The following is a 26,748-nucleotide window of genomic DNA, read 5'->3' as shown; positions in this document are numbered from 1 at the left end:
CACGTTTAACCTGGGCCACACATTTTGATAGCAACCTGTATGAAGACCTGGGAGAAGGAAGATTGCTTTCTTTGCCTGATTGTTCTTGCTCTCACTGGCATGTCCATTCCTTCACTGGCATTATAACCTACTTCTTTGGGATTGCAGCATATACTGAAGACCTGTTGAGACATCCAGTCTTGTAGACTGAGAAACTACTGAATTCTTAGACCTTCCACTGGTAGACAACCACTGTTGGACTAGCTGGACTACAACCTATAAGTCATTCTAATAAATCACACACACACACACACACACACACACACACACACACACACACACACACACATTCTATAAGCTCTGCTCCTCTACAGAACCTTGGCTAATAAATTCACGAAGCTGGTGCAAAGCTCAACTAAGTGTTATCATACAGCATCTATATAAAAGAAGCTAAATTTTTTAATCCCTAAATTACTTTGCTCCCAGAAATTCCTCCAATCCTATCCAGTACATGAGTATACAGCCCACTTATAACTCTAATTAAGAATGATCCCTGTGGTTCCAGTTGTCCCAGAAAGCAAAAGAAAATATGCTAGAAAGTTTAAGACCCATCCAATACAAACCACAGTAAGCACAATGAATACTTTTTCTGATCCCTAACATGAGTATGAAACACATGTCATGCCCCAATGGCATCCCTCAGTCTTCACGATTATGTTTTTTTTTTTTTTTAACATAGCATTCAGCATATGCACTCACCACTCACCACTTTCCAAAAACATTCTCTAAAGTAGACTGTTTCATATAGATACAACTGTTCAGAGAGGATCTAGCAAGAAATATGAAAATTAATTTATGCAATTATAAAAGAGTATTTTCCAAATTCATACTGAAATCCATTGAAGCAGCTCTGTAACTTGCTTGAGGTCATGAGAAAACTGAACTTTTAATTTATTCACTTTTAATCAGGCCACAAAGGCATTTATTAATTTCAAAAGGCCAACTCAACAAAACTGTGTCGTTTACTCATGCCAAGTGTTCTGCTACACATGAGAGATGCAGAGAGAAATGCATGCATCCCTGATCAGGAGTTCAAGGTCAGGTCAATGATGTCACATGATCACATGATCTTTATTAGACTATGAACAGCACATAATTCTCCTCCCTACTTGGGTTTTTTTTTTTTTTTTTTTTGGTACTAACAATACAAATACATTAGAACACTTGTATTTTTTAAAGGACTATTTCCAGTTAAAGTCACATCAAAACCCTTGAGGGCCTAACACCTAACTGATGACTTCTGTTTTCCTTTCAGGTGCATAGTACCACACTGGACTCTAACACAGCACCACTGTACACATTTTCATTCAGGGTCAGTTTCACAGTATTGACAGCAACTTCCAACCAGTTCTCATTGTTGTTGTTTTGTTTCTTCTAGTTTGCTTGTTTTAGTGCACAAGAGGCTGGCATACTCCCTTACAGTGTTTCAAACAAAATATGAAACAGAATTCTGATCTGTCAACTGCCTGTGCTCTGCCTTTTCAAGTTTGAGCATGACCTCTAAGAGACAGCGTAGCAGGCTCAAGCTGAATGCAACTGAAAATAAGGATGTTAGCATCTTTCCTGTGAGTTCTCAGTTCCAGAAACTGGTGGGAAATGCCTGAAGATATTAGCAGTCATTGGCAGTAGCCTCTCCTCTGAACAAGGTAGTACCACAAAGAAATTCATCCTCTGATTTAAACTGGTCTCACTTCTTCACCTGAGACCCTGAGTTGAACACACCTGAACACACTCTGTGCATACACAAATGCACTTACAGTCTTCAAAGTAACAACACTGACCATGAGCAAACTATAAAGGGCTGTGCGTTAAATACACACATGCTTTCATTTTATCAAAACTGAAAAAATATCTTGCTCTCTGTTTTGAACCAAGCACATTCTTGCCTCCAAATGCTTAGTCACTGCCATGTAGCCTTTGAGGAGAACTGCCTCACCTTCCATCTGGGCTTACAGTCTTTGGGCCTCCAGTGGCCTCCTGGCCCAATCTCTGTGTCCTTGGAGAAGAGCTGATGAACTTCATCAAAACTGATCTCACTCACATTGACATTGAGGAATCCCCCTGCAAGTCAAAACACGAAGGACCAACATCAGTCACAGAGTGATGGACAGTATGGGTCATTCCTGGTGTCACCATGGCAACTTGTATGGCCATCCCACTGGCTGAAGAAAATGAAATTCTTTAGCCCTTTGCTTTTCAGTAAAAACACTTTTAATATATATATATATATATATATATATATATATATATATCCTCACTCTAACATAGCACACTCATAATTTAACAACTACTCAAGTATTTGTGTGTGTGATGTGTGTGTGCACACATGGGTGTACATATGAATGGTGTGTATGTAGAGATCAGAGGATGACTTCCTCTGGTCTCAGCCCTCAGGCACATGCCACCTTGTGTTTGAGACAGGGTCTTTCCAGCCTGGAACTTTGCCAAATAGGCTAGATGAGCTAAAACTTACAGAATCCACTGTCTCTGTGGTGTATGTAATCCCTCTCATCTCTCAGGGATTACATACACCAACATCTGGCTTTTTGTGCGAGCTCCGGTAATGTGAACTCAGGTCCTCATGCTTGGGAGGCACAAACCTTCCAGATCATCCATCTCCCAAGCCCTTAAAACTACACAACTGTGTGAAGAGTTAAATAAGTGACCAGCACAGACCTGAATCCTAGAGCCTACTCCAGGACATTGTTGTTTCTCTGCCTCAGCTTCCTTGTCTGTAGGAGAGTTAATGATGACTGCCCTCCAAGGTCATATTCACTTGATTCAAAAGCCTGAAGTATCAGCAGGCTCCACAGTCACAGACACAACAGGCCTCAGATCAAAACATTTGGGAGGGGAAAAAAGTCTGTCGTGTAGACATTTTTCTTGTCACTGTTCCCTAAACAAACAACACACATGATCCCTACAGTTATTAGATATGATAACCCACCCAGAGGTGATTGAAAGCATGCATGATGACATGCATAGGTTATATGTAAGTATGACATTCTATGTAAGGTGTCCATGGACTTGAACACTCTGGGCAGAGAGTCCTGAAATTAATTCCTCACAGGCCCTGAGATACTAGATATACTCAGTCAATATTGGCTGCTATCACTTTATTTCCCGACCTTCTTCCCTACCCTCCAGCCCCCACATAGGGTACTGAGGCAGGACAGAAAAACAGAAAAATTAAAGACACATTATGAAGGAAAATAAACCTCTCCTCATAGCTATTTTGAATTTCTCTCCGGCTGACAGTCAAGAATCTACAGTACAACTGGTAAAATTAAGCTTGCTAAAAGGCAGTGCTTAGTCTCCCAAAGGGTGGTGAAAACAGCAAATGATGCCTTCTTGGAGCCAGAATGCTTGTGGGCTTGAGCTACAGACTGTTAGCACTACTATAGACCCCCAAATGTAAACACTGCACCTCAGGAGACCACCTTACAATTTTATTTACAAAAGAAAAAAAAAGGTTCCTTAAGACAAATAAACAAACCAGCTCATATATTTTTAAACTTAACTTGTAACTCTGTTTAAACCTTATTGTAAACTACATTCTTTGAACAATGTAACTTACAAAGCTACATAATTGTGTATACAGCCACCTAAAGACACTTATGGGGGACTCTTGCTCTTGAGAAGCCCACACCTGTGTCTTTGGCATGTAGTCTGTATGCCTCTCTGTCTAAATATCTTTACTTCACTCTGGCTGGGCCTGAAATGCTTTTTAACAATATAGTCAAGGGCCAGGCTTTACCTGAGGTCTCTACAGCACCTCCCTGCTAATATTGATACCACTACTGAGCTAAATCCCCAGTTACTGACTTGTTTGTTGTTGAAGATAGAGAGTTGAAGATGGAGTCTCACTGAGTAGTAGCCTAGGCTAGCCTTGAACTCCCGTGGGTTGGTTGGCTGATTGAGTTTGGTAGTGCTGGTGACTGAACCTAGAACACAGGTTAAGCACACGTTCTATCACTGAGCTACATCTCATCCACCCTGTTGCTTGTTTTAATTGTGAAACAAAGTCTTGCCAAGATGACCAAGCTGGCCTTTTAGTTCCAATCATTCTGTCTTGGTCTCCTGAGGAGCTGGGATTATAGACCCATACCACCAGCTCTAGCCTTGAACTCTCATTCCCCTGCTTCAGCTTCCTGGCTAGGCTTACAGGCATGCACCATCATAACTGGCCTCCTGACGTGTCTTTTTTTTTTTTTTATGTGTGTGTGTGTGTGTGTGAGTGAGTGTGTGTGTGTGATGTTAGAGCAGATGCCCTTGGAGGCCAGAGGCATCAAATCCCAAGTTGTGACCAACCTTAAGTGAGTGCTGGGAACCAAACTTGGGTCCTCTGAAAGAGCAGTAATGTAACTGCTAAGATATCCTTCTAACCCCACCCCCAGCAGTTCTTAAGAAAGGAAACTTGCACATATAAGCCAACATATTCATTCTGAATGCCTGCTCCTGGTTATACAAAGCTGAAAACCCTGAGGTTTCTAAGATGTTCTTGGTCTAACAAGCACTGACTCTCTAAGGTAACACTCACGATTCTACCTGTCAAATGAGACCGAATCTCTCTTAATCTAGTCAAGTTCTTAACTAAGAGCTGGAAGCTTCTCAATCTTCACTGGAACTGTACGGCAGCTGCTCACAAACTTCCCTCCCCCAACATCCCCCATCTCCAGTGAAAACCACAAAGACTCGGAACTATACATTAGCCCCTCACTAACATCCCTGCATCTCTGGAGAAAGCCGGGAAGACAGAACCACAGGTCATCTTATAGCAGTTAACTAACCTGACACCTGCTAAAGTCCAAAATAGGTACAAATCAATCTAGAATGCCCTCCTGTCCATTCCCCTTCTAACTTCCTCATCTCATAAGGGATAAACCAATAGACCTTGATGTTTCTGAGTTTTCAGAGCCTCTCACAGCTACAACTGCACACAGGAAACACTTGGTTCCTCCGCAGACACCCTGCCTTTCCTCCTTTGTATGCTCAGGTCTCTCTCTGGCCTCCCCTCCCACCTCACCTCATCTGATGAAGCAGGCTGCAGGCAGCAATCACACATGCTACATAGCAGTATTTGTGGATGTAAGTGCTAACGCTCCCCAAGGTGAACTAAGGAAAATCCAGCTTCTAATGCTGGCCTTCTCTACTGATGAACTTATAAACAAATAGCCACCCTTTTGTGAGAAAAACTGAAAAGTGGCTGATCTTAAAAAGGTCAAATTTAAGTATGTAAAACAGAATGAGGCCTATGAACTTAGAAAGACAAGTCAAATATAAGAGTAACAGTAACAGTAGATATCAGGCCTAAAACACCAAGACTTGATCACACACACACACATACACACACACACACAAAAAAAAAAAAAAACATCAAATAAAAATCACACAAATAGCCAGCCAGTTGTACCACACGCCTTTGTTTCCAATACTCAGGAAACAGAGGCAGGCAGGTCTCTGAGTTCTCTACAAAGCGAGTTCCCGGACAGCCAGGACTATACAGAGAAGCCCTGCATTGAAAAAAACAAAAAACAAACAAAAACAAACCAAAAAGAGAAAAGAAAAATAATAAATAAATGAGATGCATTTTTAAAGTAAGCACGTTACTAAAATTATAGTGATCCAGCTAAATTATAAGCAGCTTGCATAAATAATTGAAGTTTGTTTTCTTGCACTGTTAAACAACTTTCTGTCTTTTCTCCAGCTTTCTTGGCTCAGCATCTGTAATTGTCATTATCAGTGTTCCCCCAGCATCCTTTGCAGTTTAATTTCTAACTCCAACGCATATACATGTTCCACTAAATTAGGGGACAGGCCTTCTGGGTTCCTGCTGGCTCCTGGAGGACTCCTGAGACCTGAGATGCCCTGTTTTCATCTTCCTTCTGATTGCCTCCTCATGGGTGACCCGCATTGTCTGCTATCGGCTTTCCTGTGTTCCCACTGCTTTGCTCTGGAATCCTAACACCTTGCTGGCTGAAGGGCAGAGATGACCCAGTGACATGAAGCCATCCTGCCAGTAACAGCAGCACCACAACTCTGGGGTGTGTGGGCCCTCTGGTCCCTAAGGAAAGCCATTTCTACTACTGGCATAACAGCAGGTCCCCACAAGAGTGTCAGCACTTTACAAACGCATTTGAGAGTCACCTGCAGTGAAGGAGCCAAGAGTGTGTACACACCCTTCACGCTTACTACTTGTACAGTGAGCCAGCAGCCAGGCCAGCCAGCACTTGAGTTTATTTGCAGTGGGTGTGCAGAGCTCCCCAGAGACTGGCACCTTCAGCCTTCTACTGCCAGTAAGTGAATTCTGCCTCCTGTTAAAGTTTCAAAGGTCAAAAGAGTAAATACATCCACTAAAATCCACTTACCCTCACATAGAAGTGGAATCAATCAGCAAACAAGACAAATAATAGAATTTATCACAATAAATTTCACTCTTTGGAGGGTTTGTGCTAGAGTCAGGCCAAGGGACAAAGCACCTGCTTTTTTCAGTTACATAGGGGCAAAGGGGAAGGGTGGGAATCCTAGCAGAGGTAAGCCACCTGTCAGGCTTGCAGCCATGCCCACAAGCCCAAGGACTGCTGTTGTGAATGAGAATAAAGTAGTATCACCACTGTTGATGCAAGACCCCAGCCTCCTGTCGAGAAGCTGGACTATATGGGCCTGGATCCTGTTAGTTCTCAAGGACCGAAAAGGACAGCTTACGGCGATGTGAATTATAACATATCCCCAGACTTGATTCACAGCCTTTCTTTTTTTTCTATTAAATTAATTCTCAGAATCACATTCAACCCATGTAAATTACTCAAGCTTATATCCTTCTTACAGCTCAAGTGAAATGTAAGGCTTCTCATCTGTAGACAGAGGCTCTTCCCCCTATAAATCAACTCTGTGAAACGATTTCATCACTCACATGGGGTCCTCCATCAGTTTTTAGTATAAAAAGGCTAATTCATGATTCTTTGCCTTTGTGACTTTTTTGCCTCCAGAGTTTTAAATATGCTATCCAGGACTCTAGGGACAGTGTGAGAGACTCCTAGGAACATTGCTTTCTGGTGAAAAGGCTGTTCTCTCCCCCACCCTCCTGTGCCTCTGTGGCTGAATGACTATCTGTGATTCACCCTGCCATTGTGACCTATGTCCTCTCAGAGGCCAACACCAGATACTCCCTCATATGCCTTCCATAGACTTCTTGACTTCTAGAATTTCCAAAACTACTGTTTTAATAAATGTGTTCTTACTCAGCTATTCTTGAAAGTGACCAAACCAGGGCTTTCTAAGCATAAAAGCTTTCAATTACAAATCCCAGTGCTAAGTGCAGTGCCTTTGGCATATATAAATGGATGGTGGGTAGGTGGGTATGCAGATGGGTGGGTGGATGGATGGGGGTGGGTGAATGAATGGGGGGGTGGATGGATGGGTAAATGGGTGGATGGGTGGATGGATGGTGGGTAGGTGGATACGTAGATGGGTGGGTGGATGGATGGATGGATGGATGGATGGGTAGATGGGTGAGTGGGTGGATGGGTGGATGGATGGGTAGATGGGTAGATGGGTAGATGGGTGAGTGGGTGGATGGGTAGATGGGTAGGTGGATGGATGGATGGATGGATGGATGGATGGATGGATGGATGGATGGGTAGATGGGTGAGTGGGTGGATGGGTGGATGGATGGATGGATGGATGGATGGGTAGATGGGTGAGTGGGTGGGTGGATGGATAGATGGATGGATGGATGGGTAGATGGGTGAGTGGGTGGATGGGTGGATGGATAGATGGATGAGTAGATAGGTGAGTGGGTGGATGGATGAATGGATGGATGGGTAGATGGGTGAGTGGGTGGATGGGTGGATGGATGGATGGATGGATGGATGGGTAGATGGGTGAGTGGGTGGATGGGTGGATGGATAGATGGATGAGTAGATAGGTGAGTGGGTGGATGGATGGATGGATGGATGGATGGGTAGATGGGTGAGTGGGTGGATGGGTGGATGGATAGATGGATGGGTAGATGGATGGGTAGATGGGTGAGTGGGTGGATGGGTGGATGGATAGATGGATGGGTAGATGGGTGAGTGGGTGGATGGGTGGATGGGTGTGGATGGATGGATGGGTAGATGGGTGAGTGGGTGGATGGGTGGATGGGTGGATGGATAGATGGATGGGTAGATGGGTGAGTGGGTGGATGGATGGATGGATGAATGGGTAGATGGGTGGATGGATGGATGGATGGATGGATGGATGGATGGATGGGTAGATGGGTGAGTGGGTGGATGGGTGGATGATGGATGGGTAGATGGGTGAGTGGGTGGATGGATGGATGGATGGATGGATGGATAGATGGGTGAGTGGGTGGATGGATGGATGGGTGGATGGATAGATGGATGGGTAGATGGGTGAGTGGGTGGATGGGTGGATGGGTGAGTGGATGGATGGATGGGTAGATGGATGAGTGGGTGGATGGATGGATGGATGGGTGGATGGGTAGATGGGTGAGTGGGTGGGTGGGTGGATGGATGGATGGATGGATGGATGGGTAGATGGGTGAGTGGGTGGATGGGTGGATGGATGGATGGATGGATGGATGGATGGATGGATGGATGGGTAGATGGGTGGATGAGTGGATGGATGGATGGATGGATAGATGGATGGATGGATGGGTGGGTGGATGAGTGGATGGATGGATGGATGGATGGATGGATGGATGGGTGAGTGGGTGGATGGGTAGATGGGTAGGTGGATGGGTGGGTGGGTGGATGGATGGATGGATGGATGGATGGATGGATGGATGGGTAGATGGGTGGATGGGTGGGGGATGGATGGGTAGATGGGTGAGTGGGTGGATGGGTGAATGGATGGGTAGATGGGTGAGTGGGTAGATGGATGGATGGATGGGTAGATGGGTGAGTGGGTGGATGGGTGGATGGATGGATGGATGGATGGATGGGTAGATGGGTGAGTGGGTGGATGGATGGATGGATGGGTAGATGGGTGAGTGGGTGGGTGGATGGTGGGTGGATGGGTGGGGTAGATAGATAGATGGTGTCAGTAAAGTTGCTGCACCCCATTTCCTTTTGTATGTGCTTTTGTGTTCTCTGACTTGACCAGGTGCTACAACACCTCTTTATAAACACTTGTGCCAGAAATATCCCATGTGTAAATGACCCAAACCAACAGCCCCATAACTGCCCAGGCTCATCTCCTAATCTAAACAGCATAGAATTCTTAACGCCCATTTCCCCCACTTGCTTGTGTTTTTCCTTGACTTGTTCTGAACAACTAACGGAGCCTCCAGTCAACCTTTACTGCTTCTGTTCCCAGGTCTGTCTTGTAATCTCCCCTGTGAACTCTGGGGGTTCCTAGGAGGACCCACATCTTTCATCAGATGCTGCCACATTGTCCTCCCCTTGCCCAACAATAAAAACTCTGAACATCCCCTTGGAAGACATAGCCTGCCACGCTTCTGAGATACACTTCCATCATTCATCTTTGCTTTGGCACAAGGTTCAACATGCACATTAAATGCAACGCTTCTTTCTCATCCCCAAAAGCCATTACACAAATGAAATCAAGAAAATACATCGCATTGCCTGTTTCTGCCTTTTCCAATGTGTTTCCCAGAGACACACACATACCAAGAAATCCCCATGTATTGTGTCTCAATAGTCTACATAAACTATCAGTATTTCTAGCTCCTCATCTCACAGACACCCTTCTCTTGCTTGCAAGTTGTGCAAAACACAAGGTGCTCACACTGTCAAATCCATGACCCTAAAGCCAAGCATATAGGTGTCCACACACTTCCTCCTGCTCTCTCCAAATCGTCTACTTCTTTGCAACACAAATTCAACACCTTACAGTTTATGCCCATAGCCACACCACCTTCTGGTTCACAGCTCCATTCCCTGACAAGTGCCTCCTGCCCTGTGCACCCTCTGGCATCCACTGCCCCCTCCTGTGCAGCTTCCTTTTTTCTCCCCCCACCCCTTCCCTTCCTGTAAGTTCCTTCCATAGCCTCTTGGTGGCAGTGTCTTCTTTTTTCTGTCTCAACATCACCTCTGTATCCATAAAAAAGTTTGCCACTCAGGGGCATGTTTGTGTTTAAAATGTATGTTTTGCCTGCCCCCACCTCCACGTCAACACCCCTGTGTCAAGAGATGCCTGTGGGTCATGTCTGTGGCCACCAACTCTACTTGTGCATATTTTGAGCAGCTGAGTCCAACCTCCCAAAGGGAGAATTTAGAATGCAACCTTCAGCAGCTCAAGCAGGAAATGACAGTCACGTGACCACAAAAGCCTGAAAAACAATAAACAGTATAAATACAGGGTATTCTGCAAAATGCTTTGCAGTAAACATGGTGGCTTGAGAGCACCAAGCAATGGCAATTCTGTTTCCAGACCTGAGTGTGGCTAAAGGGAATTGTGAGTTTTGCTGAGTGGCACCAAGAGGTACTTCACAGTGTGGGCTGGGCGTTGTTTGTGCTACTCAATTTCTCAACCTACCTGGCCACCCAGGTTTCCTGGAGCCTCTAGTATTTTTCTGGACCTATCACACCTGGACTCTAATCTGGCCTTGAAGCAATAGTGCGTGTGCTCGAATTCTCCACCTAACACAAAACACTGAAGAAAACCACAGATTAATCCCATCATGAAGTGACAATACCTCATCTACTTCGTCCAATATATCCAACTTTGGACAAAAACATGGGTCATGCTGTGAGTGCATTGGCAAGCTTTCTTAGTTATCTGGTGAGTCACCCTTTAATTAGTGATTAGCAGACTACTGTTCCTTTCATGGCACTCGGTCCTTCTTTGTTTGTGTTCTCTGTGTTCTCCCCTGCCCTATCAACACTTTCTCTCTCCCTTCTTCTGTCCCTCCCTCCCTGTATCCCTCCCTTCCTGTCTTCTCTTCTTACTACCCCCACCCTCTGTCTCCCACATATACAGACCTCTTAATTGTATCAAACACCACGAAAGCAAGGCCTTAGATGTCCAGAATCATCTCCACAGGGACCGCCTGCCATGTGGCCTGTGGGGACCCCCCTTCCTGTTCTCTACAGATAGCTCATCCACCTGAGGCTATCCCTGCTTCCCTTCCCTTTCTCTACAGACTCCACATGCCACTCTCTCCAACATCTCCCAGCGCTCTTCTCCCTTCCCCTTCTGCAATGCCCAAACCACACTGGTGACCATCTCTCATGATCATCTCTCTCTGAGCCCACCAGTCAGATGCTGGACCCTTTTTCTCCTTCCCCATCCCATGAAATTTTTATCTCTTAAAATCATCCAAGTAGTAGCACACGTCTTTAATCCCAGCACTCAGGAGGCTGAGGCAGGAAGATCTCTGTGAGTTCAAGGCCAGTCTGATCTATAGAGGGAGTTCCAGGATAGTCAAGGCTACACAGAGAAACCCTGTCTCAAACAAACTAAGTTGAAAGATCATCCAAGGTTATAACCCTGACTCACTTCTCAGGTGTGACTCTTTGTAGTCGCTGGCATAGATCTTCTATTCATCAAGTTCAATGGCCTTTACAGAGTTCCTTACTCCACCTGCTCTCTCTGGAACAGTTGATACCTGGAACTCTGCTGACTTCCCTGAGTCCTCCCAGTTTCCTCTATTGACCAGCTCTTACCCCATAATTGCAGACATCTCGGAACCCTGTCCTCAGCCTTCTTTCTGTCTCACTTCCTCTTATTTCCAGCCACGTTCCTCTCACAAAATTCAGAGCCCAGGTTAAGTCTCCTGAACTTCCAATAAAACATGCCCAACTAAACTCCTGAATTCCCCCATTCTCCACCTGTGATTTTTATCAGAGTTGTTTGCTTCAGTAAAGGATCACCAAGTCAGACAACCTTCAGGCAGCTGTGACATCTGGCTAAGGCATGCTGCACCAGTGACCCCGACTCCACCCTCTCCCTAATCTCTTTGAGATTCACAACTGAACAACTGTTGTGAAGAACACACCTAGTCCATCATTCATCTGGCCACCTTCAGTAGTCTTATTCCCCGAAGCAATGCTCTCACCTCCCCACCCCCATTCCATTACCCTTGGAAAGGTGTGTTCTGACCTGAGAGAAGTCTGCACACTCATGATCTACCCTTTGCATGTGGGCACCAGGTCTGGCCCCCTCCAAAACTGTCTCATGGTTGCCTGGGGATTCATCAGCACTATACACAGACCCTTCTACTCCAGCCTCACCTTCACTGTGACCCGGTTACAGTCCCTCCAGCTGACTGCCCCCCCCCACTGCCAGAACACATAAACTCCTCCTCAGCCCCAGGGCTGTTCTCTTTCCTGCTGGACTGGCCTGAAGACCCAGCTCCAAAGTCCGTCAGTGACTTTCCTTTCTGCCTCATGCCTCACCTTGTGGACAGAACACTGCATTTCTCTGGGTGCTGCCTGCTCCTGGCCAGTTCTGCTGGATCTCACTAGCTGTGCTCCTCTGAGAGCCCCCTTGCATACTCAGGCCTGCAGCCAGATGCTGACTCCACTCACTCACTCTGAACGGCTGCCGTTTCTCTTTACAGCAGACATCCACATGATACGACACTTTGTGGCGTTAAGCATTGTGTGAGCTCTTCTAGAGTTTACTTGCCTTTCCTCTTTCAATCCACTCATTAAAATTCATATTAGCAAGCTCCTGCATTCATAAGGTTTTCAACTGTGGGGCTATCAGGGCAAGAACAGGATAAGGAAAAGTCAGTGCCAGGGAATTCTACTTGAGTGACAACCAGGCAGAAGGTAAGTCTATCTTCATTGTTATGCAGAGTGCACAACTGGCATTTTCCATCTCTGTTCCACACAGAAAAATCAAAATCAAAACACCCATGCTAAAGCACTTGTGTTTGTCCTCTGGGAGGACAGGTTTCTATTTCACTTGGTTATCACCAAGATTCTTACATAGATTTTTAAAAACTGAGAATTGATCTGCCCTCTGGAGAACCTGTAAATACTAAATAGCAATGAAATAATCACTTACCCTCTTCATACAAATAACATGAATTAAGATAGATTTTATAGTGTGGTTGGCCTCTACTGAATACCAAACACAGCTGAAATTCAAACTCTACAGTACGGAAATCTGGAGCTGGCCATCCTACAGCTACACTAGGGGAGACTCCAGAAGAACTTATACTCGCATAATCAAGCACACCAATATTAGTTCACACCACAGTTGGCAGTTACACATAAATTAAATATCACCCATACTTGAATCTTTTGCATCCAGCTACATCTTGGAAAGCTATTATATTCAATTATTTTTATGCTATGAGATTTTACACTCAGATGTCACATAATACTGCTCTCTGTGGTCACAGGGAATTGTTCTAAGGCTGCACAGCTAGGTAAGCTTCAGGATGACACACATGTCTCATCCCCTTGATTATTACAAAGTCTGGCTCCATCAAAACAAATGGGAGAAAGAAGGAAGAAATCCAATTAATATTGGTAGAGTGTCACACTCTATACTGTGATTCATCTTCATTCACACTTAAGGTGGCACTGGCAATCCGGCATCAACACAGAAATGCTCTGGGCAGTCACGTGACTAGCAAGTGTGTGTGTGTGTGTGTGTGTGTGTGTGTGTGTGTGTGTGTGTGTCTGTCTGTCTGTCTGTCTGTCTGTCTGTCTGTCTGTCTGTCTGTCTGTCTCTATCTCTGTCTTTGTGTCCCCCCCTTCCACTCCTGCCCTGTTCACAGCTCTTTGCAGGAGCCTCACTATTTTGGTTCTATTCATATTCCCCTTCTGAATTATCACCTGTACATGGTCACATTTTCTGTCCAATAACCCACTTGTCCTGGCTCCCTGGACATGAAATTGGTGCTCATTCTTAAGCTAAGAACATGGAGCAGCCTGCTGTGAATGGGTAGCTGTCAATCCAGGGGAGAGGCAGCCCCAGAGCCCATACAGCAGCCAAGCTGAACTCTCTCAAGCACCAGGCCAGAGAAGCCATCCCACAGGAGCTGTAGTATTGTAGGAGAGGGATGCTGGCATGAGGGCCTGGAAGGCAGACCCTTTCAAATTGTTTAATTAGTATCCATAAACTAATAATGAAGAAAACAATCACTAAACCAAAGACAAAGATTTCCTAGAACTATAATTCCATGAATATGCAAATTACAAAGAAGAAATTACTGTAATCAATACTCCAATGGACCATTTCCCAGTGGCTTCAGTACTGCACAGACAAAAACACTTATTTTGGGAAAACAAGTCTGTCCTAATAAACGACAGATGAGAAGGCCACAAGAGTCAATTCTCATCATTCTTCATCGTGGGACACACAGAGCTAGCATGATCAGGATCACTTGCTCATTTGTTTGTTTTGCTAATTCCAGGGCACAGTTTAGATCAATAAAACCAAGAACCTTATGGGCTGTGCCCAAACAGGATAGAGGCTCCCCAGGCAATTCTTCTGTACAGCCCCAGGGCAAAGTCTAGAACTCTAGGTCAGGATCTTGACACATATCCCAAGGGTCATAAACACCAGCAGTACCCTGGAACTTTAAGATAAAAATTCTCAGTGCCACTGTAGCCCCACTGAAAGGGAAACTCAGAGAGTATAGGGACCCTGTGCTCTACAAAACCTTCTGGGTGATTCTGAAGCAACCTCCATGAAGAAAACCATACCTTAAGCCATGTGGCAAAGCCTTTGTATTACAGTTATAACATCTACCAACAATTAACTAAAAAGCCTTCCTACAACCATGGTAGGCAGAGAGCAATTTCCTCCATAAAGACATAAGAAGCCACTTAGACACTAAGGACAATAGAGCACGGGGGTAAATAAACAATCAAAAGAAGTTTGCATATAAAAGTCAAGACACAAACTAGCTTATGGAAACTATTCCTAAAAGAGAGGAGTGGAGCCCAATGGCAAGTAACAGAGGGGTAGCTTCTGGTAGCTGGAGGACAGCATTTTAGCTTTACAAGTTGGAAAAATAGATGTTTGAAAATATGTATCTGAATTATAGTACCTGGGTTACTGCCACACACTGGATGCAAAATATAGGAAGAAAGTTAAAAATTAACAGGAAATAAAGGTATTTGTATGATGTCAAGGTAAGAAAAGCTGCCTTCTTTAAAAAAAAAAAAAGCAAAGTCTTAGAGATTGATCCATTTGAAAACCTGTAATTTGAACTTCATAAAAGACTTCATAAGAAGGATTAGAAAGCAAGCCCAGGACTGTGAAAAAAGACACTTAGAGCACACACAACTGACAATTGTGACTTCAGGTAAAACAATACCTGACACAGGTGTTGAATGGGATCCAACAGCCATCAAGGGTGGAGCCATGAGGGGCAGAGAGCTAATCATTAGTAAGGAGGTTAGTAAAAACTTGAATAATGGGACACTGTTTCTACTGTTTGATCAGTCTAAAAATCACAAAGAGGAGAGGCAGCTCAGAGGCTAACAACGCTTCCCACTCTGACTGGGGGTTCCTAACACCTATATCCAGGAAACTAACTCCAGCTCCAAGAGATCGGATACCCTCTTCTGAACTCCACCTAATTGCCCATCAGGTGAGAACTGGAAAATAAAACAAAGCATGTTTATCCAGAGACTTTCTCCACAATAATTCAGAAAAACAATTCAAATTCACATGGAAGACCATGGGTAATTCTCAAAAAACAAGCTAAAATTCAGGTCACAGAGTAACATGTAATGTAGACAACCATCTAATTTGTTTTGGTTGTCTTTTTCCTTTATTCTTTAATTGATAATAGATTTTTTCTTCATTCAATATATCTGGCCATGGTTTCTCCTCAACTCCTCCGAGATCCTCCCCACCCAAATCCATACCCTTCCTTTCTTTCCTCTCTCTCTCTCTCTCTCTCTCTCTCTCTCTCTCTCTCTCTCTCTCTCTCTCTCTCCTCTCTCATTAAACAAATAAGAATCTAACTTAAAACCAAAACCAACAACCAGAACTGGACAAAACAAAGAAACAAACAGGAGAAAAAGAAATAAATAAAAGAGTCCAAAGCACAAGAAACACATACAGACACAGAGACACACACTTGCACACACAGAAATTCCATAAAAACACAAAATTGGAAACCATAATATTTAAGCAAAAACCCTGAAAATCAAACAAGTAAATAAATAAATAATTTTAAAAAACCCAGACAAATCATTATAAGACAAAAATATAACTGAGTTCATTTTTGTGTTGGCCCTGCATTTATGAGTGGTTTGTATACCCAGTGAAGCTCCCTTGGAGAGAACTCATTTTTCTTTAGTGAGTGACTGTTAGTTGGAGATAGATTCTTGGGTAGGAAAATTCTTAAGGCTTTTGAAACTGTCTATTTTCTCTCTCCCCATTTATCTATGTAAAACTAAGTTTACTGTACACTCTATATATGCACAAATCAAACAGACACCAGGTCATTTCTGAGGGAGAAAAGGGGAACTTACATGGGGAAGAGGAAGAGAAGACCTTGGCTTAGTCTATAATGTTCTAACATCCAAAGAAAGAAAACTCATTAGTTACTTTTTAAATCTTCTTTAAGAGAATTTAAAAGTTAAAGCCAGGCATGGTGGCACACACCTTTAATCCCAGCATTCCAGAGGCAGGCAAATCTCTGTGAGGTTCTAGGCTAGGCTGGTCTACAAAGCAAGTTCCAGGACAGCCATGGATACACAGAGAAGCCATGTCTTGAAAAATCAAAACAAACAAACAAAAAAGTTAAGTAAAAGTACTTTTTCAAATCTAGATGGGAGAAATACAGATATTTCTCATTATCTTATTTTTTTCTTCTGTATTTGTCTTCAGCTTTCAACCACCTACCATCAAATCAGTGTTCACTGCCCCTCCAAAAACTAAAATTAAAAAAAGGAAAAGCATGCAGCATATTAGAAATGTCAGCATTCGCAATAATGATCCACCTGATAACATGGTTAACGTGGTTTTTGATCTTTTATAATGACAGAGTTCACACTTACGCATGTACGGCAGCTTCTCTGGACAGGGGAGATGCGGTGAATATGTGAAGTTCTGTGGAAGATACGTTGTTGTTTGTACAAGATAGTCACTTGAATTATTGCCTTCAGGATAATCTTGGAAAGAGAGAGAGGAGAAATTTACAACCCAATGTTGTCTTTTTCTTTGCCTCTCTCATGAAGTATGTCACGGAGGGCTGCAATATGCAGTGTACAGAAACACAAGCAATGACCCAGGAAAAATCTGAGTCAAGCACACAGAAGCTGGGCCATACACTCTGCAGAATTTCCCAGGAGAGGTGCAGAGAGCTGCAGGCCCTCACCCTTACACACAAACACAACAGGACCTTTTGCAGCCAGGGGATGCCTGCTCCCTCACATCCATGGCTGGGCCTAACTTAAAGGAACAAGGAGTCCTTCCACCTTACAGCAACCTGACCATCTGTGCAGAACAGAGGGGGCAGTGATGGTTCCTTGACCTCACCCAGGAGACTTAACTTCAACGTACTTCCGAAACAGCACACTCTAAGTCTTTAAGTCAGTCACATTCTTTTATTATTTATTTATTTGTTTTTAGTTTATTTGAGAGAGTGTTTCTCTGTCTAGCAGTCCTGGCTGTCCTGGAACTAGCTTTGTACACCAGGCTGGCCTCCAACTCACAGACATCCTCCTGCCTCTATCTTCTGTGTACTGGGATTAAAGGCATGTGCCACTACTGCCCTGCAGGTCAGTCACATTCTTACCCTGCAGGCTGCAGCTCGCGAAGATCGGGAACTGTTAAATTTGGCCCATTTTCTTTAGGGTCACCAAGTTCTACCACACATAGAGCAATGGCCTGAAGTGCCACCAAATGTTTGCCTTCAAATCCCACTCCAACATGTGCTCGATTTGAGAATAGGACAATTCTTTTTCTCATTTTGCTACCTGCGATTAGCATTTTCAGATTTGAAAAAGATGAAGTGGCTAAAGAAGGCTGGAGAGATGGCCCAGTGGATAAAGTGTCTGCTGTGCAAGCATGAGAACCCAAGTTCAGATCCCCAGCAACCATGTAAACATCTATAAACACAGCCCTGGGATAGCCAGATGGAAACAGGTAGATCCCAGAGATTTGACTACCAGTCAGTCCAGCTGAATCACCCAGCTCCAGCTTCAATGAGAAACCCTGTCTCAAAAGAATTAATGTTGAGAGCGATAGAGGAAGACATCCAATGGATGTCAACCTGTGGCCTCCACATGTTCATATGAGTAAGTGCTCATGCACAAGCATGGTAGACAAACACACTGTCTTCTTTAACACACACACACACACACACACACACACACACACACTCAAGAGTCTAGAGTGAAGAATCTCATGAAACTATTCAATAGCTTTAGTTGTGAGTGACTGCGTACCTGACCCAACATGTGACAGTCACAGGCATGGGGTTTTGAACATGGAATCCAGGATCATAATTTAGTTACTCTCTAGGGCATAGATGCAAAGTGCAAATCTGAGGAACAGGATGTGCCCATTTCCTGCTGTGTGGAGGAAGCTGGCCTAGAGTGGTGAACACAGATAAGAGACAGAAACAACTGGAGAACTGCTGTGCCGGCTACATTCAAACATGAACACAGAAAATGTAAACATGCTCCTACACTCATCGGCAATCAGCTCCAATGCAAAGACTGTAAAAACTAAACCCTCTGGTCCATGGGAAAACCACATGAGGATGGTTATAGGTGTGTGAAAAGAGCCATTGCAAGCTAAGCACCACTCCTGTGAACAGAAATTGTCACCATCAAACAGAGTTGGTGGGGCTGCAGCCTGGGAACCAGGGGGACATTTCTAAGCAGAGCTTCAGTCCACTTCTAGACCCACTGCGGAAGAAGATCTTGTGAGTCTCCTAACAGGCAGATGAGATGGACAAAGGCTCTGGGTCCAAAACCAAGGAAGAGACAGAAGCCCAAAGAAGAAGGTTCAATCCCAGAGTCCTGAATGGAAACCCATACTATGAACTGAGTGCATCCATGAGGCGTTAGCTGAACTGTCAGGAATGCCTGACATGAAAAATAGACAGCGATGGCACACAGCTAAGGCATATGGTAGCACCAGAATATGGGAAGCCCCTGAGAGAGATACTCCCCAAGCAGCTTGCAGGAAACTGCTCCAAGCAAGGGGGCAGGAGAGACAGAGCAACCATCATTTCTGCCATGTGTCCAAGCAATGGCAGACCAAGATGATAAAAATTCCTCTTAGGACCAAACTCTATACTTCCATCTAATGCATCTGAAACTGATACCATATGCCACATAAACCAAGACTATGTGGTCCAATGAGGCTCATGCCTTTGAGGAGCTGTATAAAAATGTATATAGATATATCAGATGCAGATCATATTTTTAAAACAATTTCTTCTTTCATATGGAATTCTGCTCTGCCAATGGGAGGGATTGGTGCTCCAAACATAAATTAAGAGTCTGCACATGGCTGGAGGGATGGCTTAGTGTTTAAAAATGCATACTGCTCTTGCCAAGGACCCCAGTTCAGTTCCCAGCACCCACACTAGGCAACTCAACAACCACCTGTAATTCCACCTCCATGGGATATAACAATGTTTTCTCCTGCCTTCCACAGGCACCTGCCCTTTCATGTACATCTGCCCACACAAATACACACACACACACACACACACACACACACACACACACACACACACACTTCAAAAATAAAAATAAATCTTAAAAAAAAAAAAACATTCTCAGATGCAGGTGAGCTGGCCCTGAGAGAAGGATGCCCTCCCCAATCTATCCCTTGCTACTTGTGGCAAGTGAGAGAGCTAGACCTGCCACTCACCAGCTGCAGTACACAGGAGAAGGGACCCTACACCCCGCCTGGGCAGCACACTAGGGCTGACCCTATTGTAGCAGGTACAGATGAGCCAGCCCTAAGGGGAGTAAGTATAGGAAAGCTGAACCCCAACACACACACACACACACACACACACACACACACACACACACACACACACCAACACATCCCTTTTGACCCCTACAGCAATTGGGAGCGAGCGCCCTGCACCTCATGTGGGTAAAACTTCAGAGCTGGCCCTGGTGATGTGAGTGTAGATGAACCAGACCCTAGAGCCCTAGAGCAGAGCTGGTCCTGCCCTTGCTGCAGGCTGCACTGGGTGAGCTAGCTGAGGCAGTGCTGGAGAGCTTGCTTGAGTAGTGATAGTGAGAGAAAGCTAGGCAGCTGACCAACCCAGCTACCACCCAGACCCATAACCAGGGTTATGAGTTGGCCCACCCCAACATCCACCACGTCTGTGAACTGTTGGAGCATGTGAAGGAGATGAACCTACAGATCCAAACCAGCAGGATCTCCATGACACAGGACAACAGGATATCCAAAAGGAGTCCCAGTGAGAGCCTATTATCAGTGGTGTGGCAGAAAGCAGAGGCCTGGAGCCAGATCAGTAAAGACAAATGGACTAAAGGGTAAACTGTGACTCAATGGGCTATACTACAGCTTCCACAATGAGATTCTTCTCTTTTTTTGTTTTTTGTTTGTTTATTTTTGTTTTGTCTGCTACGTTTGGTCTTTGGTTTTCCTTTTAAGTTTTGTTTTGTTTGTTTTGGGGTGAGTTTGCAAGGGCAGAGGGTGGATGAGAGAGGACTGGGAGATGGGTGGAATCGGAATGCATAATATGAAATCTACAAAGAATCAATAAAAGTTAAGAGAATTTTTTTTAAAAAGTAAAAAAAAAGTTTTTCCATCTCCACTAAAAATACTTGATTAGCACAACTGTTATGGATTTCAGCAGATCTTTGTCATACCCTTAGATTTATAACTCAGCGTGTGTTAGCTAATCAATAAATAGATGTTATTAAAATATAACAAGTTTTTTTTTTCATTTGACATGAAAGGGATTCTTATTTCAGATACATGGTTAAGAAAAACAAACAAGGGGGGTTTACTAGTGTAAAGCCTTAATTTTGGCACTCAGGAGGCAGTGGCAAGTGGATCTCTGTGAGTTTGAGGCCAGCCTAGTTTACATAGTGAATTCAAGGACAGCCAGAACTATGTAGAGAGACACAACCTCAAGAAAAACCAAATAATAATGATAACAACAACAACAAGAAAAATAAAGGAAAGAAAACAAAAGGAATTCTTAAAAATTACAGATAGGTTTAGAAAAGTTTAAAATCCTATTAAAGGTTTATAACAGATCAAAGCAATCTCCTATAAAGTAAAAAGAAAGAAAAGTAGAAATGGGGGCAGGGCACAAATGGTCCAAGAAATCAGTACAAAGGGTACTTCACAGAACCAGAGGACGAACTGCCACAGTCATGGCTTCAATCAAACCGTAAGAGAAGACAGACAAAGTGAAGGGTCTTTGTAAAATCTGGCAGCACAAAAATAGATTAAAAGGAGGAAGGTGAAGAGGATGAGAGGAAGGTTCCAAAGGCTTCCGAAAGGGGAAGAAAGACAAAAAAGCTGGTCTACATGCAATAGCTCTCATCAGAATTCCAGTCATATTATCAAAAGTAACACTGGAGGACAGAAACCAATGCAGGGGAGGCTGGAACCTATGACTCGCTGTGTGTCTAAGCAGCCCTGGGGAAACCCAATGATACTCGGCAGTAAAGCTTAGTGAGAACGGGGTGGGTGGTGGGCTGGGGACATGGACAAGCAATGCCACTAAAACAGTTGACCCTAGAACACAGAAACCACTATTTATGCTCTGAACGCTGCAGATTTGACTAGGTCCTGATGTCCCGTCTTGGGTGGAAGTCGTGGGAGCAGAGTGAGCTTTAAGTGCATTCCTTCCTTTGCCGGATAACTACAGACAATGACAAGCAGCAGCTCAGTAGCTCAGGGGTGCAGCTCAGTGGCAAAGCCCACACCCAGTTTGCTGAAGCCCTAGGCTCAACCACAGAGGGAGGGAGGAAGAGACATTGACATAAATACAGAATAAACTGTAAAGTTCTAGGTAGTTCTCTCTGAGTATGGGAACTGAAGGAGAGGAGTGACAGAAACTATCTTTCCATAGTCCTCCTCTACCTTAAAATAAGAAATGACTACTCAAACAGAAAACTGAAGAAAGCATTTTATGTAGGTTGTTTTTTGGCATGAGGTCAACGGTTAAAACAAACATGCCCACCCCCCCACACACACACATCTCACAGCTCTCTTCTGCACACACTACTGCAAAGAACAGACAGTCCAGCTCTATATCAATGGCTGTTCCTGATCTCGTCCATTTTTCTTAAACACCTATTGCCCATGCACAGTAGTTCGGAATAGAAAACCAGGCTGTCTTGGGCCCAATGCCTTTGTGTGCTCCCCCAAACTCATTTTTAAAAATAATACAAAGGCGGAAAGCTACTAGGCTTCTGTGTTTAGGCTAGTTGGTTGCTTGTGGTAAAGTCTTATTCCTGCTTACTCCAGGCTGGCCTCAGAACTGCATCAACCCTCCTGCCTCAGCTTCCTAAGCGATGGGATGACAAGCATGGCCACCACGTCTAGTGCCCCAGTGACTCTTCTTTTATAAAACTGTTTTATTTGTGTGTGTGTGTGTGTGTGTGTGTGTGTGTGTGTGTGTGTGTGTGTGTGTGTGTGTATGTGGGAGAGAGAGAGAGAGAGAGAGGAGGAGGAAGGAGGGAGGGAGGGAGGGAGGGAGGGAGGGAGGGAGGGAGGGAATTACAGGAGGTTGTGAGCTGCCCTTTGTGGGTGCTGGGAACTGACCTGGGGTGCTCTACAAGAGCAGCAAAGTGCCCTCAATAAGCACTGAGCCATCTCTCCAGCCCTACCAAGTAACTCCGAGATGTTATATATTAACTTAAATTGAAATATTTCCTTGCTCTGCATACCTGATTGATTTTTATCACTAATACCTATGCCTCTCCTCAGCCACATTCTATGATTCTCCAGACCCAAGTCCAATGCCCTTGTATTTCAAAGTCTCTGGTTATTTCTATAAAACAAATTTAACCAACACTCCCCAGAGGGAGTCTGAGAACAAAAAAAGAAGTCCAGGGTGGGTAATCTATGCTAGACTGATTACATATTTCATAAAAGAACACAATCATTACTTTCACCAGTTTTAATAAAGCCAAACAATAGTTTTAAGGGCCTGAAAGACATGCAATACTGGCTAATCACTTGAGTTTCGAGTACAGAGAAAAATGTAGGCTGTCCTTGCCCACAACACTGTAAATGACCAGACAGGACAGAAGTCACTAAGAGACTGGCAGAAATGCTTCCAAGCTGCCCAAGTCCTTCATCTGCTGCCTCTTCAGCCAAGCCTGGCCACAGCTGGGACCACTAGCCTGAGCCAGTTCAAACTGAAATCAAATTGTCTTAAACCTCCCGAATAAATAAGGCACTTAAGGCATCTGAGGAACAGACAGCAAATAAACACACCGTGGCTGATAAAACAGCCTGAGTGATTTAAGGAAACAATGCTGGAAACCACACACAAGCATCCTTCCCCATGAAGGAGGTGAGGGAACACCGTCCACAGTGCAACCACTGCTTTGAAAGCCCTGAACAGTTTCCAAAGGTTTCGTGGAATAGACATACTTGAGACTCACCGCAGCTTCTGTGAAAGGCAGACATTATTTCATCTAATGAATGGATGGAAACAAAACGAGCTCCAGGCAACCTGCCTGCCTCCCCTCCCAGAACCACACCCAGAAGCACACCCAGTGCCAGGCAGGTGGCAACACCACCGTCAAATGGAAAGAGCAGAGAAAAGAAGGGGACCGAAGGACACCTCTCCACAGCTTCACTTCTGCAAGAGGGAACCCTGAAAGGTGAATGGGAACTCCATTAGAGCTCTGATGTGCTTGTCATTAACACAGGTAGATGGTCACCGCCAATGGCCTGCCTCACTTGAAGCATCCATCAAGTAAGGAAGTGCACCGGGTTCATTCTCACAAATCCATCTTCTCTACCCCGCACAGCGTTTCATCAATCACACAGTCGACTCAGAAAGGCATTGTTTGATTGTGAGACCATAGGACTTCTACACAAAAGTATTCGAGTCTGTCTGCACTAAATGGTGCTGACAGTCAGACACAGCACTGAAACTCTTCTGAAACCAAACTTGCACACAAATACAATTACCTTCTCATGGTACATTATAAATGTACTGATCAGTTCTCCTGTGGTGCTCACTTGCAGCTTTGTGCATTTTCCTGGCCTCCTTTTTTTTTTTTTAATTTTGACAAATTTATCTAAGTCTGTGCAGAAATAATTATAAGAATTTTAGTAATCATGTCTCTATCTCTCCCAGAAGCCTGGAAGGCTCTGCATTCAAAGCTTTTTCCCTAACACGGCATCTCCCATATCTACTCATGCATGACCTATACTAATTGCTCAATAAACACCGCCCAAATGAGCCTGGCAGAGCCTTAATGGACTCTATTTCCCGTCCTTGGGTGACAACCCCAGCTTCACTCAGACCATTTTACATCTTCGTTCCCATCACCCCGCAGCCATGTAATTAGCTCTGGCCAGTGAGCTGGTGAAGGAACACAGTGGGACTTTTGTGAAGTCTCCTTAAAGGAGGGTATCTTTTGTCTCCCCCACTCCACCCCACCACCCACTGAACAAGCAGAAAGTTGGCTGACTGGAGTCCTAGAAGCCAGTTTGGGCTAAAAGTTAACTAAGAATAATGTGGCAGGGCAGGTAGAACAAAAAGAAAAAAGAAAAATATATTTTGGTTTGTGTTCAGGACCCCCCACAACAACCACAGGTTACCAGCTTGTGAGACTCACGCAGAAAAAGAATGCCTTGTGTGTCTTCTAGAATACATTTCCCATCAGCAAGGGAATCTTATGGAAGGTTCTAAGAGGCTCCCAAAAGTAAACAACTCTTTGTCAAAGTATCCCCCAGTCACTTCATCTTTATTAAAACCATGACTGGGAGAGGGGAAGGAAGAATTTCCTTGTTTTTGCAGGAACATCCGCTTGCTCAAGTCATCCTTGCTCCCAGCCAAACTCAACACCCACACATAAAACTTATTCATATCCCAGAGAGGGAAAAAAGATACATGAAATGCTTAGTATTCACACAGACAAATACAGTAACCTAAACATACTTTACACTCCAGCTCAATAGACTTTTCAGTGAAAATCCTCACAATCAACTTCGTCAACTACCGTGGCCCACAGAAGCTCCTCAAATGTTTAAACTTTTAATATGACCAGCCAGTGCAGGAGACCAGCGACTCAGAAAGGCCAGTTACCTTGAGTAAGTCTTTCTAAATGAGATTAAGGTTCGAAGCTTAAAGGAAAGTAAGAGTGCTTAGATTTGGGGAATCATAAATAACCCAGGCAAATGAGTAGGATGGATTCTCTACAAGTGCATATATCATCTGCAGATTTTAGGTGTAAAACTTCCACCCACCTGACATAAATTAAAATCCCACTATGGGGGGAGATAGAGGCTTTCTGGTGTGGGGAGGGCAACGGTGATGAGAACTGAGTTTGTTTTCAGTGGCACTAAGAGTTTTAATATCTTTAACTACTTAAAACAAAGACCTAAAGAGTGCCTCAAGAGGCAATCACAGATCTTATCAATGTGATATCCCATATTATGCTGGAAGAGACTTTATTTCCACAACAGGGAAATAAAGTCACTGACACCAGCTGCTTCCCACCAGAAGATCCCTAGTTGAGTCAGATTGATATTAGCCTTGTGCAAGACTAAAGAACACACTTTCAGTTAACACTGCACACAGCAAAGAGCAGGTGCTGACTTCCAGTATCATAAAATGCATCCTTTCATTTCTTTAAAAGACCCTAAAATTACTAAGAAGTACATCCAAAACTAAATTACAGTCCTACTAATCTAGCAGAACACTGTGTAGGGAATGCCAACCTAGAATACACTGTGTAGGGGGTACCAACCTAGAATACACTGTGTAGGGGGTACCAACCTAGCAGTACACTTAGAAGATACCCACCTAGTAGTACACGTAGTAGGGGTTGATAATCATCTAGTGGGGCACTTAGTAGGAGGCAGCTCCCTCTTTAACAGTGTGCTATGAGCAGGTAAAGGAAATAGAATTTAAAAGGTCTGTTTACTGATGTGCAACTCCCAGGGTAAGCAAAAGAGGACACAGCCTTACCTGTCCCATTGAGAGTGGTGTTTTTATTCGTATATAGCCTGATCATATGTCCAATTGTTTTCACATTCTCTCTCAGCATGATACCACGAGCTTGTACCATAAAGAGGTATGTGTTGGCTATAAAAGAAAAACAAACAAGAGAAAGAAGGTCATGAAATGATAAGATTTTCTTAGTAAGATTATATTCAGACTTAGCAAATAAACAAAAAGTGGACACTCAATTCCCTACCATGCCACAAAGGAAAACAAAATACAAGATGACTATTTCCTGCTTTAAAAACTTAGGAATACTGGGCATGGTATGCACACCTTTAGTCCCAGCACTAGTGAGGGAGAAGCAGGAGGTTCAGAAGGTAAATACACCCACCACGAAGCCTGACTACCTGAATTTGATCCTCAGGACCCACAAAGCAGCAGAAGAAAACTGACTCCTGCAAGTTGTCTTCTGACCTCCACATGCACACACTAAAACAAACGTAAAGAGTATGTCTTCACACTTTCTAGTTAGAAACACCACACGATTTTACTACATTTTTGCCTTTGAGTGGATGCTGAGAGGCTAAGATACAGGGACATGATCCTGGATCTTAGAGACATAAACTTTAAAATCCACATACAGTCAGCTACAGGTCACAAAACTGTTT

At 44.0% G+C, this 26,748-nt stretch overlaps 1 protein-coding gene across 1 annotated transcript in view; it reads right to left on the bottom strand.

Moving 5' to 3' along the window:
* Positions 1-26,748, bottom strand: part of B4galt6 (beta-1,4-galactosyltransferase 6) — a 60,160-nt gene that overhangs the window by 15,366 nt on the left and 18,046 nt on the right. Inside the window, 3 exon segments of the mRNA NM_001246698.1 lie at positions 1,976-2,100; positions 16,986-17,099; positions 26,105-26,221. Of these exon segments, the coding sequence (NP_001233627.1) occupies positions 1,976-2,100; positions 16,986-17,099; positions 26,105-26,221 (356 nt within the window).

Source organism: Cricetulus griseus, chromosome 2, assembly GCF_003668045.3.
Source record: "Cricetulus griseus strain 17A/GY chromosome 2, alternate assembly CriGri-PICRH-1.0, whole genome shotgun sequence".
NCBI lineage: Eukaryota > Metazoa > Chordata > Mammalia > Rodentia > Cricetidae > Cricetulus > Cricetulus griseus.
This window is presented reverse-complemented; position numbering and strand designations above follow the sequence as displayed.